Below are 18,432 nucleotides of genomic sequence, written 5' to 3'. Positions count from 1 at the left end.
CATAACTTTTTTGTCTTTAACTTTTAAAGATTTTTGATACTGGATTATTAAATTGTGAGGTGATTGTGATACTAGTACTGAAAGATACTCTTGCTTTAAGTAGGTAGGATACACCATTTTCTAGAAAAATCGATTTGAAAATTTTTTGTTTCCTGAGTTTGAAAAAAATTGAAAAATTTTTTCAAAAAAAAACCATGTATTTTACCAACTTAAATCAAGAGTAACTTTAAGTACTAGAATACCTCATAATTTCATAATTTAGTGTCAAAAATTCTTAAAAATTTTAAGACAAAAAAAGTAGGTATGCGATAAAATATCCGTTGACCTACCCAAAACGGACGCATATGAGCGGTACTAGAAAGTCGCAATTAATGAAATCGATTCATCTCTGGAATATTAATAAACGTACCAGTTTTCGTTTTGCTAAACAGTTTTTTTTTTAATTTTTTTTATATTCAAAAAACGAAAAATTTTCACATCGAATTTTCTAGAAAACGGTGTATCCTATCGACTTAAAGTAGAGTACCTTTTAGTACTATAATACCTTACGTTTTAATAATCCAGACTCAAAAATGCTTAAAAATTAAAAACAAAAAAGTTATGCGATAATATAACTGTTGTCCTACCCAAAACGGACGCCTATGACCGGTACTAGAACCTGTATAGAACAAAAGTTGCTTAGAATTAGTCAATTCATCCATTTCCGGACTTACTTTAAACGTATGTTCTTTCACCCCTGAGAAGGGGGGGGGGACTTTTACCCCCAAGTAAAAGCAACCACCGGCACAAGTCCAACTTTGAAGTGGAGGGTAAGTAGAACCTAAATCCAAATTTTCATGCAATTCGATAATGACATTGAAAATTACCCGGTATCGCCGTATTTCTCGTTCATTTACTGCGCTACAATGTTGACTGTATATTGAAGTTAATTTTCCATTACAGATATTAAACCAACTGGCACTCCTCTCATCGAATGAATTCTTCAAAATACACGTATGTTTTGCACTCCGATCGTTTTGCTATGTAAATAAAAACAAGTTATTAGGTCAAGATGGCCGTAGAATTTTCGGGACAATTGTCACCATTTTATCCAATTTACTTAACTCTAATAACGTCGTTAAACAGACTGTTTTAGAACTTTTAGAAGTGCTCGTACAAAATGGAAAAGAGGAAATCGTCAAGAACACTTTAATGAACTGTGGTAACAACGAGATAGTGGAGTTGGTTTCAAATTTTTTGAGAAAAAATGTAGAAAAGCAGAAATTTAATACAAACTATTTTAATTCCATCGGAGAATTAAAATATAGACATAACTGCGTTATGAGGACACATACACACACAGCTAAAAAATTAAAGTTAGATATTGATGTACCTCATCAAAATAGAGATAATTGTGCCTTTAGAAAATCTGTACAAAACGTTGATCCTATTCAAGTTAACAATAATATAGAAGAACAGACTGCAACTCACGCTGTTAAACTTAGAGATTACAAACATAGGCCGAAGTCAAAAATGGATCCTCCAGTGGTAGCTGTCGAAGACTCCAAAGGAAATGAAGATGATGGTATAGATGAAGTATTGTGTAGGATTAAAGGAGAAATAAAATGTTTAACGAGAGCCTTAAAGACTGAAAAGTTGTCTTCAAAAAATGTTTCCGATTTAAAAATTATTACAAGTCAATTATCATCGTTAATGTAATTTATTTTTGTTTTTATTTAATAAAATATTTTTAGAATTTGGTTTCTATTCTTATTTAATAGTCCCCAGTACACCATCTTTTTTTGAAAATGATTATACAAAAGTCTTAAAAATGGTTTTAACTGCTTCGTTTGAGATTGAGATGGGGGTAACTTTAAAATATTAAATCGTAACCCCAGTTTTTATTGCAGATTTGGATTCCTTACGTAAAAGTAAGTATGTAACGCTTATTCGAGAGACTTTTTTCGGATTGTGGATAGATGGCGCTATAATCGGAAAAAACGATTTATGGTGATACCATATAGGTAAATTATAGAAACGTTCTAATATCTCGAGAAATACAATTGCAAATGAAAAACCAAAAAACCATGTTTTTAATATTTTTCAAAAACCTATCACGATACCAAACACTACCCCCCGCCACTCACACCCTGGATGTGGGGTGGGAGGTAACTCTAAAATCTTAAATAGGAACCCCCGTTTTTTATTGCAGTTTTGGATTTCTCATGAAAGAATAAGTAATATTTTTTCGAAATTTTTTTAGAATTGCTGATAGATGGCGCTAGCAAATCGTATTTTTCCGATTGTAGCGAGATCTATCAACAATTCTAAAAAATGTTTCGAATAAATGTTACTTATTTTTTCATGAGGAATCCAAATCTGCAAATTAGACCCTTTTTATAATTTGCCTGTGGTATCACGATAAATCATTTTTTCCGATTATAGCACCATCTATCCACAATTCAAAAAATATCTCGAATAAAAGTTGCTTACTTTTACGTAAGAAATCCAAATCTGCAATAAATACTGAGGGTTTCTATTTAAGGTTTTAGAGTTATCTCCCACCCCACCTTCAGGTAGTGGAGTAGGGGAGGGGGGGTCGTGTTTGGTGTCATTCGATAGATTTCTGAAAATTATTGAGCACGTATTTTTCAGTTTTTCGATCCGATGTTCATTCCGCGAAATATTCGACCGTTCCGCTACTTTTGGGACAGCCTATTTTTGTGTAAAATTTTCTGAATTTTTCAATGGTTAAGGGAGTTTTTTTCTAAAATTTATATATTCGTAGGTATTTAAAAAAACAATTAATTTCGCAATTCATTTGTTTAATAAAAAATTTTAAACACCCCTTTTGGAGTAGAACTTTTTGATCTGTTTTCTGTGTTGTTTGTGTTTCTTAATGAAATTATAAAAGTTCTATCTTGTTTGATTTTTTCCGTAAGTAAAAACTCAATTGATTGGCACTAGTCTCATAAGACTTATAAGAGTTGTACGCGGCCTGGATCCCGCGTACCAAAAAAAGTTTATCAATAGCAAGCTGAAAATTTGTTAATAGTTTAACGGTGTCTAGTCGAACAAACTTTGATGTATGGGATCACTGGAACACGGGAAGTTTTAATTGTGGAACGTGATTTTAATTAAAAAAAATAAGAAAAACTACGGTTTCGTTTTGATTAAAATCTGTCTTCCTCCATCCCCCGATAGCACTATTTCTAGATCTACCTGTTGCCAAGGAGGCTCTAAGGAAGACAGATTTTTACCATTCCGACCGTAGATTGTCGATATAAATTAAAATAATTTATATCGCAGTATGGATAGAACGCCCTCTAACGGGGAATAAGCAAAATGAATTTCGACTCAATTCAAGCTTTCTGCTTAACCCAGGTATAACATACCAAAAGGCACCGCCAGGAAAACATTCCACTTTGAGGTTCAGAGAGCCCATATGAAACGGGTCTTTGTACTCTATGCAGAGTATGGCATTAACAAAATAAGAAAAACTACGGTTTCGTTTTGATTAAAATCTGTCTTCCTCCATCCCCCGATAGCACTATTTCTAGGTCTACCTGTTGTCAAGGAGGCTCTAAGGAAGACAAATTTTTACCATTCCGACCGTAGATTGTCGATATGGATGGAGGAAGACAGATATGGATTGTCGGGGGATGGAGGAAGACAGATTTTAATCAAAACGAAACCGTAGTTTTTCTTATTTTGTTAATGCCATAGAGTACAAAGACTCGTTTCATATGGGCTCTCTGAACCGCAAAGTGAAATGTTTTCCTGGCGGTGCCTTTTGTTATGTTATACCTGGGTTAAGCAGAAAGCTTGAATTGAGTCGAAATTCATTTCGCTTATTCCCCGTTAGAGGGCGTTCTATCCATACTGCGATATAAATTATTTTAATTTATATCGACAATCTACGGTCGGAATGGTAAAAATCTGTCTTCCTAGAGCCTCCTTGACAACAGGTAGACCTAGAAATAGTGCTATCGGGGGATGGAGGAAGACAGATTTTAATCAAAACGAAACCGTAGTTTTTCTTATTTTGTTAATGCCATACTCTGCATAGAGTACAAAGACTCGTTTCATATGGGCTCTCTGAACCGCAAAGTGGAATGTTTTCCTGGCGGTGCCTTTTGGTATGTTATACCTGGGTTAAGCAGAAAGCTTGAATTGAGTCGAAATTCATTTCGCTTATTCCCCGTTAGAGGGCGTTCTATCCATACTGCGATATAAATTATTTTAATTTATATCGACAATCTACGGTCGGAATGGTAAAAATCTGTCTTCCTTAGAGCCTCCTTGACAACAGGTAGACCTAGAAATAGTGCTATCGGGGGATGGAGGAAGACAGATTTTAATCAAAACGAAACCGTAGTTTTTCTTATTTTGTTAATGCCATACTCTGCATAGAGTACAAAGACTCGTTTCATATGGGCTCTCTGAACCGCAAAGTAGAATGTTTTCCTGGCGGTGCCTTTTGGTATGTTATACCTGGGTTAAGCAGAAAGCTTGAATTGAGTCGAAATTCATTTCGGTGATTTTATTTGTGGAACGTGTCATCCTGACAAATTTATGATTGTGACAACTAGCAGATTGTTTTTAAGTTTATTCAATAGCAAACTTTATTTAATATATATGAAAAAATGGTTGCCTGACAGATATATGTTGGGCAATTTAATAAGTCGGACACGTAGAACATGTCAAATGACAGGATTATGTTGGTGGTAAATAGCAGTCTGATTTATGCATGACCGTTTAATGAAAGAGTAACAAATCAATTGGAAGTTCTGTCCGACAAAATACATGGGACGTTTTCGTAGTCTGACGTTCGAAACCTGTAACCTGTTCCACAATTAACCCGGGAGTAGTCGCGCTCACTTCTGTAACGTCAATAGTCGCGTGTGAGATTCTATCTCAAAATACGAATTTAAAACAAATTTTTATTTTGTACTATTTTTATCTACTTTTTATATTGAAAATATATATTTCTAACAATTTTATTAAAAAAACCTGTGTTAAAGACCACCTGCCAACATCGGCCACCTGTCCCTAACGGCCAGTTTAAAAATTTCCCAAATCAATTATTTGTAGACTACAAAAACTGGCAATACCGTCCACCTTTCTATATCGGCCAATAGTTCTTTCATTTTTAGTGGCCGTTACTGACAAATTTTACTGTACAGTAAAACCTGTGTTAACGGCCACCTGCCAACATCGGCCACCTGTCCTAACGGCCAGTTTAAAAATTTCCCAAACCAATTATATGTAGACTACAAAAATTGGCAATAGCGACCACCTTTCTATATCGGCCAATAGCTGTTTCATTTTTAGTGGCCGTTACTGACAGGTTCTACTGTATTACGAAAAAGGATGAAATGTGAGATTCTATCTAACGGCGCGACTACTCGCGGGTTAAAGCTAATTGGCTCTCCCCAAAGCCATAAATTCCACAAAAAGAAGAAGAAGAAAAAAAAATAATTCCTACGCATTACTACACCCTTCCTCGAGGCACTTAGAAACTTTTTCAAAATTGCAAAATTTTTCATCAAGTTATCGCGAAAAAGGATAAAAATTGAGATTCTATCTCACCGCGCGACTACTCGTGGGTTAAAACTTCCCCTGTTCCAGTGTTCCCGTACCAGTGGCGGCCGGTCAGGGTCGGCAGTGCCGACCCATACATTTATGGACAAATTGTAGATTTTCTAAATATTTAATTTAATCAGAGTTGATGATACTTGTTTCTGTAAAATAATCTGTAAAATAAAAAAAATTAATTTATAAACATGTTTAGGTTCTAAATCTATGTGAAAAAAAAAATAAAAAAACAAAAACCAAAAATCTTCTATGATGATTGAAGCCTTTTAATTAGATGGTATACCTATCTGAGGAGGCAAAAACCTTGCCCACCCTGTCCCTAAAGCCACGAGCTGCCACTGTCCCGTACATCAAAGTTTGTCCGACTAGACACCGTTAAGTTATTACTCATCGAATGACTGCTTCGGGACAATTTATTGTCACCATTTTATCCAATTTACTCAACTCTAATAACGTCGGTAAACAGACTGTTTTAGAACTTTTAGAAGTGCTCGTACAAAATGGAAAAGAGGAAATCGTCAAGAACACGTGAAACTGTTGAACTGTGGTAACAACGAGATAGTGGAGTTGGTTTCAAATTGTTTTAGAAAAAATGTGGAAAAGCAGAAATTTAATACAGACTATTTTAATTCCATCGAAGAATTAAAATATAGACATAACTGCGTTGTGAGGACACATATACACACACACAGCTAAAAAATTAAAGTTAGATATAGATTTATCTCACCAAAATAGAGATAATTGTACCCTAAGAAAATTTGTACAAAATGTTGATCATATTCAAGTTAACAATAATATAATAGAAGAACAGACTGCAACAACTCACGCTGTTAAACTTGAGAGATTATAAACATAGGTCGAAGTCGAAAAAAGATCCTAGCTGTCGAAGACTCCAACGAAATTGAAGATGATGGTGTAGATGAAGTATTGTGTAGGATTAAAGGAGAAATAAAATGTTTAACGAGAGTTTTAAAGACTGAGAAAAGTTGTCTTCAAAAAATGTTTCCGATTTAAAAATTATTACAAGTCAATTATCATCGTTAATGTAATTTATTTTTGTTTCTATTTAATAAACTATTTGTAAAATTTGTTTTCTATTCTTATTTAATAGTCCCCAGTACACCGTCTTTTTTTTTAATGATTACAAACATAGATTTTTAATGTAGCCTTTAATGTAGAGACATTTTTAATGTAGCCTTAGAAAAAGTTGTACGAGTCGCTAATTTAGATAGCAGAGGAACAATATTTAATAGATCAGTCCAAATTCTTGCATATGCAGATGACGTGGACATTATAACAAGAACCAGGGCGAGAACTGCGGAAATCCTAACCGATCTAGTAGCAGCAGCAGAACTAATGGGGTTACATATAAATCAAAATAAAACAAAATTCATGGCGACCAACACAACCACAAGAGCTGGAAATGTTGATGCAGATCTAATCATCAATGACCAAAACTTCGAAGCGGTCAAAGAGTTCATATATCTAGGGACATCGGTTAACCCCAATAATGACACATCTGAGGAAATAAAAAGGCGAATAATAATTGCAAACAGGTGTTATCATGGTCTATCAAAGTACTTATCTAACAAACGTCTGTCTCAAAAAACTCGTATAAGGCTGTATAGAACATTGATAGTCCCCGTTCTCACATATGGTTCAGAGGCATGGGCAATCCGCTCTATCTATTTTTGAAAGAAAGGTACTACGCAAGATATTCGGAGCGGTTTGTGAGAACGGAATATGGAGGCGTAGATATAACTTTGAACTGCAGCATATCTACAAGCAAACGTTTGGTGGAAAAGATATTATCACTATAATTAAGCGAAATCGCCTGCAGTGGGCAGGACATGTAGCCCGAGCCCCTGAATCGAACATGATAAAAAGGATTCTAACAGCTCAACCCGTGGGAATGAGAAGACGGGGTAGACCAAAGTTGAGATGGATGGACGGGGTAACACAAGATGCCGAGAAGATCGGAGTCGGCAACTGGAAAGTGCAGGCAAGGGACAGAGCAGAATGGCGTAGAACGCTTGAGAAGGTCGAGGCCCTCTAAGGGCTGTAGCACCATGATGATGATGATGACAAACATAGATATATAATACTCTAGATTGCGCCTTACTATTTTAAAATGGGTGACGGTTGCGACAGAGATAAATGAGCCTATTTGGTCGGTAGTCTCTTTCTAATTCAAGGGGAGTATCGACGACGTCACTATCCTACTATGTCGTCGAGTATTTTAGATGGTTTGACAGTTCGAGCGGATGGCGACGAGAACTGGTCGTTTGTCTTCGGACGTGGATAATCCTGGTTCGAATCCCATACCAATCTTTACTTTTTTTATTTAATCAATATTGCGTTTATTAGATATTATTACTTCTCTAAAGTAAATCTATGCAAAGAAATATATAACAAATAAGAAAAACTGTGTAGGTGCCTATAGATTTTTAAAAATATAAAAGCCAATGTTATTTTTTTAATAAGTTAATTGTAGAATAGTATAAAGTAATTGTTAAAATATTCGTAAAAAATTACCAATAATTAATGTCAACCTAACGTACCATCGATTTATTAATTGAATCGGTCATTTCAAAAACAACATGAGTCACATATTCCTAATTTTACAGAAGAGCAAAGAAAACTAACTATATAGTCGAAAGATGGATGAAATGGATGACATCAAAATTCAGAGTTATATTGTACAGTTGAGTCCGGGAATCTTTACCCGTGCGTCATCATTTAAAGCATACGAAATAAGTCGATGGTAAGTCGGAAATTGAAATTTACTAAACGCAACAGCAAGTCACTTACTGTCATTTGCTGTTGCGTTTAGTAAATTTAAATTTCCGACTTATCATCGACTTATTTCGTATGCTTTAAATGATGACGCACGGGTAAAGATTCGCGGACTCAACTGTAGTTTTGTTCCTAATGTTTTTACTGGACTGGTGTCGTTTTTGCACACAACGTTTATCTTAAAGGAGTCTATTCCTCTCAAAAAGTTAGTTTCTGAAAATTGTGGACTGCTGTTTTTTAAATGACCGATTCAATTATAAGTAATTAGACATTATTTTTATTTATGAAACTATTGTTACAATTTTTTAAAAAAGTAGAAGCAAAACAAACATTCACATCATTCGAATAAGGACGAATTTATATTAATAACGAATGACTTTTATTTTACTATGCAGTTCACAAATTATGTATTCCAATATTAACTTACTATACATACATTTATTATCTGCTAGATTTACTTAGGTCCATTTTTCAGATGTAAAAATATCTAATAAACGCAATATTGATTAAATAAAAATAAAAAAAGTAAAGTTGGTATGGGATTCGAACCACGATTATCCACGTCCGAAGACCAAAGACCATTTCCCGTCACCACCCGCTCCAACTGTCAACACATATTACTCGATAAAGTGGGATATTCACGTCGTCAATATTCCCCTTAAATTAAAAAGAGACTACCGACCAAATAGGCTCATTTATCTCTGTCGCAACCGTCACCCATTTTAAGATCGCAGGGCGCAATCTAGAGTATTATATATCTATGATTACAAAAGCCTTAAAAATAGTTTTAACTGCTTCGTTTGAGCGAGTCTACCATTTTCTGAAAAATTTCAGAGTGTAGGTTGGACGCGTATCCGCACGCACATCACCTAAATTTGTAGCTCTAGCGCGGTTATGTTTTGTTATTGCAAAACTATAATTTTTAATCTTAATCAAAACATTCCGTACAATATAGAAACCGTTGCACGTCATCCGCGTCATAGCACGTGACGTCACATGATACCAACACGAAATATTTAAGTCGTAGGTGTGTCCCTTTTTAGAATCGTTTAGCTGAGTACACTGGAATTACAGCCACTAGATATATTTTATTATATACGCGTAGAAATAATATTGGAAGATTTCTATTAATGTAAATTTAAAGAAACATACCCTAACTTGTTTCATTTAATTTGTATAAGTGAAATATAAAGCGTTTTTATAAAGCACACTTGTTCGGATTACACTCTAACTGCGATCGAACAACGATGACATTTTGCCCGTTTTGGCATAAATCGGTGACATTTGACAGTTGCGGTATTGACACTTCAGATTTGTTTTTATTTTTTACTGTAGTTATTTGTTTTATTATATTTATTGTTTTTATTATTTACTTTAACGTAAGATTATAACTTAATTCTTGTTTTCTATTTCTAATGTTTTTTTTTTATTTACATTGCATATTAATTTGTTTTGTTGTATAATCCGCTTCGCAATAATTATGTAATATATTTGATTTAAAATGAGTTCAAGAATTTTTTGTAATTGGGCAACAATGTCAACTTAGATCTCTGACGTAGATAATGACGTGCAATGGTATCTATATTGTTCGGACTGTACGTTAAAATATGTAATAGCTATTTGTATAACAAGGCAGCAAAGTGCTACTTTTTCTCCCGAGAATGAAGTTTACTACCCGACGCGTAGCCAGGGGTGTAGTGGAGCCGGAACGCCGTTACGGTTCTGCTTTTTTTGGTTCTTCAAATCCCGCGGAAAATTGACCAATGCATTGGCAAGTAATATCACAAAGTCATAGCGTTCCGGTACTGCTTAATTTGCTACTATACCCCTGCGCGTAGCGGAGGGCAGTAATCATTCAAGGGAGGAAAAGGCACTTTACTCCCATGTTATACATATGATTTTTCCACCTCCCTTAAATAACAAGTCATTTTTTCATTTTTAAATAATTTATTTATGTAACTAACAAAATTTATTAGATATACTGAATTCGCTCTATCGAGATTCACTTTGACACTGACGTTAGTAATTTCTTTTTTGGGAAGTTCAGTTGTCAGAAGTGACGGGAAATTACTACACAACCAACGCACCTGCTCATAGCCAATATTATTAATAGTAAACAGACATAAAAATAACATAAACCTTACGCCAATCAATAATTATTTATTTACACCATTATAATGTATTGATAACAAATGAAAAAATTATTTATTGTACAAAATAAAAATATTTTGTAGAAATAAACTCCACAAAATTTTATGAGATTAGTAGACACTCCCACTATTTCTAATAATTCTTCTTTTTTTAATGAAAGATTAAGTTGATTTCAGCAGTTAATAGTGTGAGGTAGGAATTTGTGTGTTGTATGTTTCCTATAGGGCTTTTCATTCACAGTCATTTGTTTCGAGCTTCTGTCATATGTCGTATAATCCGTGTATATTAATATTATACACAGATTATACAACATATGACAGAAGCTCGAAACAAATGACAATCGATGAAAAGCCCTATTCCGAATGTGTCAAAGTGAATCTCGAATCTCGGTAGAGCGAATTCAGATTAACTAAAACTAACAAGTAGGTACAGTATTTATAACTGTCAACTGTCAAATATAAGTCAAATTATTAAAGTAAACATTGTTAAATCAAAATAACAATTTACTGTTTTTTACCATTTTGCAAAATACAGGGTGTTCTATAAATACACGTTAAAATGTAGGTATAGATACTTACGTCATAGAAAATAGAATATTGTATAGAGCGTCAATAAGTTATTTCATCGATGACATACCATGACGTCACTTTTACTTTTACTCTCTAGGAGTGAACATACTTTATCTCCCTAGGGAGAAAAAGTACGACTTTGCTCACAATCAGGTCAGGAATTGTATACTTTCGGTAGAGGTAGGTGGAGAAATAAATTATTTTTGCCGGATGAAATGGAGGGAGCGATCGTCGATTCAGACACCCGCAAGATGTCACTCTAATGCGGTACAGTTTTGTTATCAACTATTTTCAATGGGAAATAAGCCACAGTTTTACCAAAAAAATGATTTTATTAACGTTTCGACGGCCAAGTCGGGTGTTGTTGTCAAAATACAAAATAATACTAGATTAAACAAAAATGTTGTTGCTTAGCAAAAAATTCTTCTAATAATTTATTTAATCTGACTCATTTATATCGGCAATTCAGACATGTATTATACATTTTAAAGTAGAAGACTTTAAAATATCATTAAAATGTATAATACATGTCTGAATTGCCGATATAAATGAGTCAGGTCAGATTAAATAAATTATTAGAAGAATTTTTTGCTAAGCAACAACATTTTTGTTTAATCTAGTATTATTTTGTATTTTGACAACGACACCCGACTTGGGCGTTGAAACGTTAATAAAATCATTTTTTTTTTTGTAAAATTGTGGCTTATTTCCCATTGAAAATAGTTGAATATAAAAATGCCACAAGAAAATAGCTTCAGAACAGTTTTGTTATTATAAAACTCTTAATTTTCTATTGAAAGTACTTACAGTCGGAAAAGTGAAAGAATACCCATGAACGAACATAGAAAATTGCCCAGCGCAAGTAGATGTAATAATAATTATTACATGTACTTGCGCTGGCCAATTTTTTGTGTGACGCGGTAACAGGAAAATACAGCGTGTTTAATATGTTCGTTCATGGGTATTTTTTCATTTTCAGCGAAAACTTTTCGTTTATAAATTTGCAAAAGTCTGTGTGTTATTGCGTTGCCGCTCCTGCAATACTTAGAGCAGGTGTATCGATGGATTCTTATGTAGTTTTGCCTTCTGAATCCAAATCTGAAAACGGCATTTCGATATATCTAACCGTCTTCGAGATAATCGACCTCAAAGTCTAAAATGTGACGTCACAATCCGGTTATCTCCTACAGACGCACTAAACGTCAGCTCAAATGGTTGATTAGGAAGTAGGCTACTTTTTTTTTAAATCTCGATTTGCCAAGCATTGTAGGTTATTTACATTTGAGTTTGACACTTCGTGAATGTCAAACTAAATTTTAAATTAAGTATTAATAAAACATCAATAACATTTGATAGTGAATTTAATTATTATATAAAATAAATAAGATGTTCAAAAATACAATTTGAGTATAAATATTTTAAAAGCAATGATTTATTAACAGTTTTAAAAAGGTTTATACCAGTATAAATACGGCCTCCCCTTTATGGTAAATGGACTGTTCCATTTGCTATAAAATTAAAATATTATGTATACCCATAGTCGTTCCCTAAACTCGACACAACTGGATAGTGATTGTAGAAGGTAATTTTGTTGTTTTTTGAGAATTTTGCCGAAATTGGCAAAATTACTAATTATTTAGTAATAATTATTAACTATTTAGGAATTATTTTTTTGTCGAATTGGCAAAATTATTGACTAAAATCACTAGCCAGTATTGTGTCACTAGCCACTCAAATTATGGATACCAAGAACATTTTCATTTATAACTCTTTTATTTTTAATTTGACAAATAAAAGTTATTCTTCATAAAAAGCTCTTCTTGTTCTAAGATTTATGATGCAACCGTGTCCCAAAAGTAGGGGAACGGTCGAATATTTCGCGAACTAAACATCGGATGGAAAACTGAAAAATACATGTTCAATAATTTTCAAAAATCTATCCAATGACACCAAACACCAACTCCCACTACACCCCCTGGAGGTGGGGTGGGGGGTAACTTTAAAATCTTAAATGGAAACCCCTAGTTTTTCTTGCAGATTTGCATTCGTTACGTAAAAGTAAGCAACTTTTATGCAAGACATTTTTTCGAACTGTGGATAGATGGCGCTATAATTGGGAAAAACGATTTATCCTGATACTATAGGTAAATTATAGAAACGGTCTAATATCTCGAGAAATACACTTCCAAATAAGAAACCAAAGAACAGGTTTTTAATATTTTTCGAAAACCTATCGATAAACACTAAACATGACCCTCCAACCCACCCCCTGGAGGTGGGGTGGGGGGTAACTTTAAAATCTTAAATAGCAACCCCCACTTTTTATTGCAGATTCGAATTCGTCATGAAAAATTAAGCAACATTTATTCGAAACATTTTTTAAAAATGCTGATAGATGGCGCTAATAAATCGTATTTTTCCAATTAAAGCGCCATCTATCAACAATTCTAAAAAATGTTTCGAATAAATGTTGCTTAGTTTTTCATGACAAATCCGAATCTGTAATAAAAAGTGGGGGTTGCTATTTAATATTTTAAAGTTACCCCCCACCCCACCTCCAGGGGGGTGGGTTTAAGGGTCATGTTTATTGTTATTCGATAGGTTTTCGAAAAGTATTAAAAAAATTTGTTTGGTTTCTCATTTGGAAGTGTATTTCTCGAGATATTAGACCATTTCTATAATTTACCCATGGTATCAGGATAAATCGTTTTTCCCAATTATAGCGCCATCTATCCACAGTTCGAAAAAATGTCTTGAATAAAAGTTGCTTACTTTTACGTAACGAATCCAAATCTGCAAGAAAATCTAGGGGTTTCCATTTGAGATTTTAAAGTTACCCCCGCCCTAGATTAGAGATTTTAAAGTTAGTTGGTGTTTGATGTCATTGGATAGATTTTTGAAAATGATTGAACACGTATTTTTCAGTTTTTCGATCCGATGTTCAGTTCGCGAAATATTCGACCGTTCCACTACTTTTGGGACACCTTGTATAAAATTTTATTAATTTTATACGAGGTATATAAAAAATATGAATTTCGATCAAGAGTAAACTACCTTTATAGTTCATAACATTTAAATTAGAATGATATAATTGCACATTAAAACATAATTATTAATTCTAAACTACTTTTCATAATAGAAATTTTCCATATTATGAATTAAACTACGTAAATATACAAAGTTTTCGTTATGACAATGCTCGCATTTTCAGCTTGTTCCTACTGTATATGTAATTAATTACAAAATATTAATTACAATCGTTTTGCTACGTAAATAAAAACAAGTTACTTAGGTCAAGATAGCCGTCGAGTTTTCGGGACAATTGTAACCATTTTATCCAATTTACTCAACTCTAATAACGTCGTTAAACAAACTGTTTTAGAACTTTTAGAAGTGCTCGTACAAAATGGAAAAGAGGAAATCGTCAAGAACACGTTAATGAACTGTGGTAACAACGAGATAGTGGAGTTGGTTTCGAATTTTTTAAGAAAAAATGTGGAAAAGCAGAAATTTAGTAGACTTTAATTCCATCGGAGAATTAAAATATAGACATAACTGCGTTATGAGGACACATACACACACAGCTAAAAAATTAAAGTTAGATATAGATTTGTCTCACCAAAATAGAGATAATTGTACCCTAAAAAAATCTGTACAAAACGTTGATCCTATTCAAGTTAACAATAATATAGAAAAACAGACTGCAACTCACGCTGTTAAACTTAGAGATTATAAACATAGGCCGAAGTCAAAAATGGATCCTCCAGTGGTAGCTATCGAAGACTCCAAAGGAAATGAAGATAATGGTATAGTATAGATTATAGATGAAGTATTGTGTAGGATTAAAGGAGAAATAAAATGCTTAACGAGAGTTTTAAAGACTGAGAATTTGTCTTCAAAAAATGTTTCCGATTTAAAAATTATTATAAGTCAATTATCATCGTTAATGTAATTTATTTTTGTTTTTATTTAATAAACTATTTTTAGAACTTGTTTTCTATTCTTATTCAACGTTCCGAGAACTGTTTGGGCAGGTATTTGAGGCAATCTGAAAATTTTTCAGTCAACTCTTCCATGATAGCCTAATACAAAAATGCCAGGCTGACTGGAGGGTAGCGGTCATTTTCTCAAAAAATCCCCCCCCCCCAATGTTAAAAAAGGGTAAAAATTGTTATTACAAAAAATATTTTTGAGGTGACTTAAAGTAAATTTAAATAAAATTAATGGGAAAAACTTCAAGTTGTATACTGGTATAAAATCGTTTATTAAAAACTATCTAAAAGTCATCCAAATGCATTGCAAAACATTTTCGTTCTAATTCAGAACATCTTCAGTGCCTAGAATGAAGTATTTCCACGTTAGATTAAAGCAAAAAAGTTCAAATTGTGACTGTTAAAAAGAGAAAACATGTGGAGAATACTTACATTCAAAGTCATCCAAATGCATTGCAAAACATTTTCGTTCTAATTCAGAACATCTTCAGTGCCTAGAATGAAGTATTTCCACGTTAGATTAAAGCAAAAAAGTTCAAATTGTGACTGTTAAAAAGAGAAAACATGTGGAGAATACTTACATTCTGCTGAGTAATTGGAACTAGCACACTATTTAAAGTGGTAACCTCATAATATGTGGTTTACATTATTATATTTTAAGAAAATATGGTGACTACAAGTCGATGTTGTTAGATTAATTTGAATACATGCTCAAAGGGCAACATGTTTTCTTGCTCGAAAATACTAGGTTCTTGCACGTTCAATGGGTACAGACCAACTGATAAAATAGGAAATGGACATTCAATATGACAAGAGTGACGTGACAAGACAGGATAAAGCGAATTTTTGGTTAAGAACTTCAAAAAGTGTAGTTTTAATTTTGGATTTTTAGTTAAAATGTAATGGTTGTTAATAAATGTCTGAAACTGCAATTTAAATTATTTAAATATTAGAATGTATTGTAAAGTCTAAATTAGCAACTCTCTATTCCAGAAAAACTTATGGATTATTTGGATTTAAGGTGGGTATATTTCATGGTTAAATGTGTGACGTCATCGATTGTAAAATGACAAGATGAAAGTTTAATTTAATTTAATAAAATGAAATATACTAAATTTAAATATTCAAATATAAAGAAAATCAACAAGCCAGGCGATTTGCGAGGCTTGAATGGGGGCCCAAGATTATTTTCAGGGGGTGCTTCTGAACTTCAGGAGATTTCATCTGAATAAATACATACTGTTAACCAGTATAAAATATACACCTGTATGTACATGTATAGCTATGTACTTTCTTTCTGGACATCGGGTGCAATTTTTAGTTATTAGTCTTACGTCGTTGCCCAGTCAAAAGCTGCTAAGTGGGACTTTTTCACAAAAGGAGATATCTGTACCATTTAACAGATTTTTACGGTGGTCACCGTCCTATAAATACAGTTATATGGTAATTCATATAATTGCTGTAATATCCAAGTTTGAAAAATATGTTATTGAGCGGGTATCGCAATAAACATGTTATGTGGAGTCCTCATCCACGTAGAAGAAAAATATTTACATAACGCGCGCCCGTCATACACTGCTATGTGGATTTCTTCATGCACATAGCAGAAATAATTAACGACCTTGAATTACACGTTTAGGTTTTATCTGTCTCCTGTAAAATTCTATAAAACCCACATAGCAGCTTTTGACTTGGCAACGAAGATTTGACAGCGCATTTTTTAATATTAAAAATAAATATTCTAAAAAAGACAAATTTTTTTGTGATATGTTCTACATCTACATGTCAAGCGATCAAAAACATTACGCGAGCATGTGAATGAAAAGCGCTATAGGTAAGCTGCAGCGTGAGAGAGAGCGTATATGGATAACTGTTTGCGTCCTCAATCGCAACGATTCCATTCGCTCGAGCAAAATCACGTGATCTGACAGTACCCATGGTTTTGTGCGTCAAGATGTTGGAATAATTATAATATATTTTAGATTTCTCAGATATCTTTTTATTAGTTAAAAGACGATAATAAGTACTATAAAATAAATTTTGCAAATATGAAAGAAAAAAGAAATTCTGTGTCCGAATTTTGTACTTTCAAACTCTTCATCTGAGCTAAAATATTATTTTCCTTCCTCTTCTTCGTCGGAGACCCATGTTGAGCTACCCCCCCCCCCTTCCCCCCACTTGCCAAAATTAAAAAACCAATAGCCCTGATTTATGAGCTATTTATGAGCTTTCATATTCCGCAAATTAAAAATTTTGAGCTCGTTTGACTCAGCCCCCCCCCCCCCACTACTGAAAAATAGGGATATTGAATCGATTTTTGCGGTAGAATTACGAGCTATTTATGAGCTCTTGAAATGATATAGTTTAGATTTTTGAGCTCATCCCCTTCACCCCCAAACAACCCTTTAATTGATTTTACATAAGAGAAACATGCTGAAAAAATTAAAATATATCGTATCACGGATATTATTCCAATAGCTTATATATTCTAAGAATAAACTCTTAAATCATGCGCATTTCGATTATTGAGCTACAACCCCTTCGCAAGAAAACCACCCCATTTTCCAGGCTTAAGAAAGAGTTGTACTTAAAATGCATTAAATTAATTATTTGGCGACTAAATATCGTTTAATAATTTATGAGCTCCAAAAATACGCGACATTAGGCCATTAAATTGCAATTTATTTTGTATAGTGCAGTCACTGAATGTAAAAATCAACTATTACCTTCAATTTCGGTGAACCTTCATCGATTTTCACGAAAATTGGTGAGTGGTTAGAGGATACCCCAAGAAACAAAGGTGACATGGTGCCACCTTGCGCCTTTATCCTGGTATGTGGATACCACCCTTTCTCGGGGGTGAAAATTATTTTATTAAAAATAACTCCACAAATCGATAGAAGGACAAATTATAAGCAGAATTTGCTATATAAAGTTATTAAAATAAATTAATTTTGAGTTATTAAAGATCAAAAATTTTAATTATTCGTGAAAAAAAATGCATATTTTAAAGCGGTTTTTCGTAAATCACTGAAAAACTGTAAGTTTTTACAAAAAAGTTAATAGAAGTTAAATTCGTATAGCTTATATTCTAAGAATAAACTCTTAAATCACGCGCATTTTTATTATTGAGCTACAACCCCTTCGCAAGAAAACCACCCTATCTTCCCAGCTTAAGAGAGAATTTTATTTAAAATGAATTAAATTAATTATTTGGCGACAACATATCGTTTAATAATTTATGAGCTCGCAAAATACACGCATTTCAATTATTGAATTGCAATTTTATTTCTATAGTGCAGTCACTGAGGATAAAAATCAACTATGACCTTCGATTTCGGTGAACC

General features: G+C 33.3%; 1 protein-coding gene across 1 annotated transcript in view; it reads left to right on the top strand.

Annotated features, from left to right (window-relative positions):
- LOC114332074 (uncharacterized) overlaps positions 1-1,739 on the top strand; it is a 127,420-nt gene extending 125,681 nt beyond the window's left edge. Inside the window, exon 12 of the mRNA XM_028281783.2 lies at positions 943-1,739. Coding sequence (XP_028137584.2) covers positions 943-1,698 — 756 coding nt within the window. The 3' untranslated portion in view covers positions 1,699-1,739. The remainder of the gene's footprint in view (positions 1-942) is intronic.
- The last annotated feature ends 16,693 nt before the right edge of the window (positions 1,740-18,432 follow it).

This window comes from Diabrotica virgifera, chromosome 7 (genome assembly GCF_917563875.1).
Source record: "Diabrotica virgifera virgifera chromosome 7, PGI_DIABVI_V3a".
NCBI lineage: Eukaryota > Metazoa > Arthropoda > Insecta > Coleoptera > Chrysomelidae > Diabrotica > Diabrotica virgifera.
This window is presented reverse-complemented; position numbering and strand designations above follow the sequence as displayed.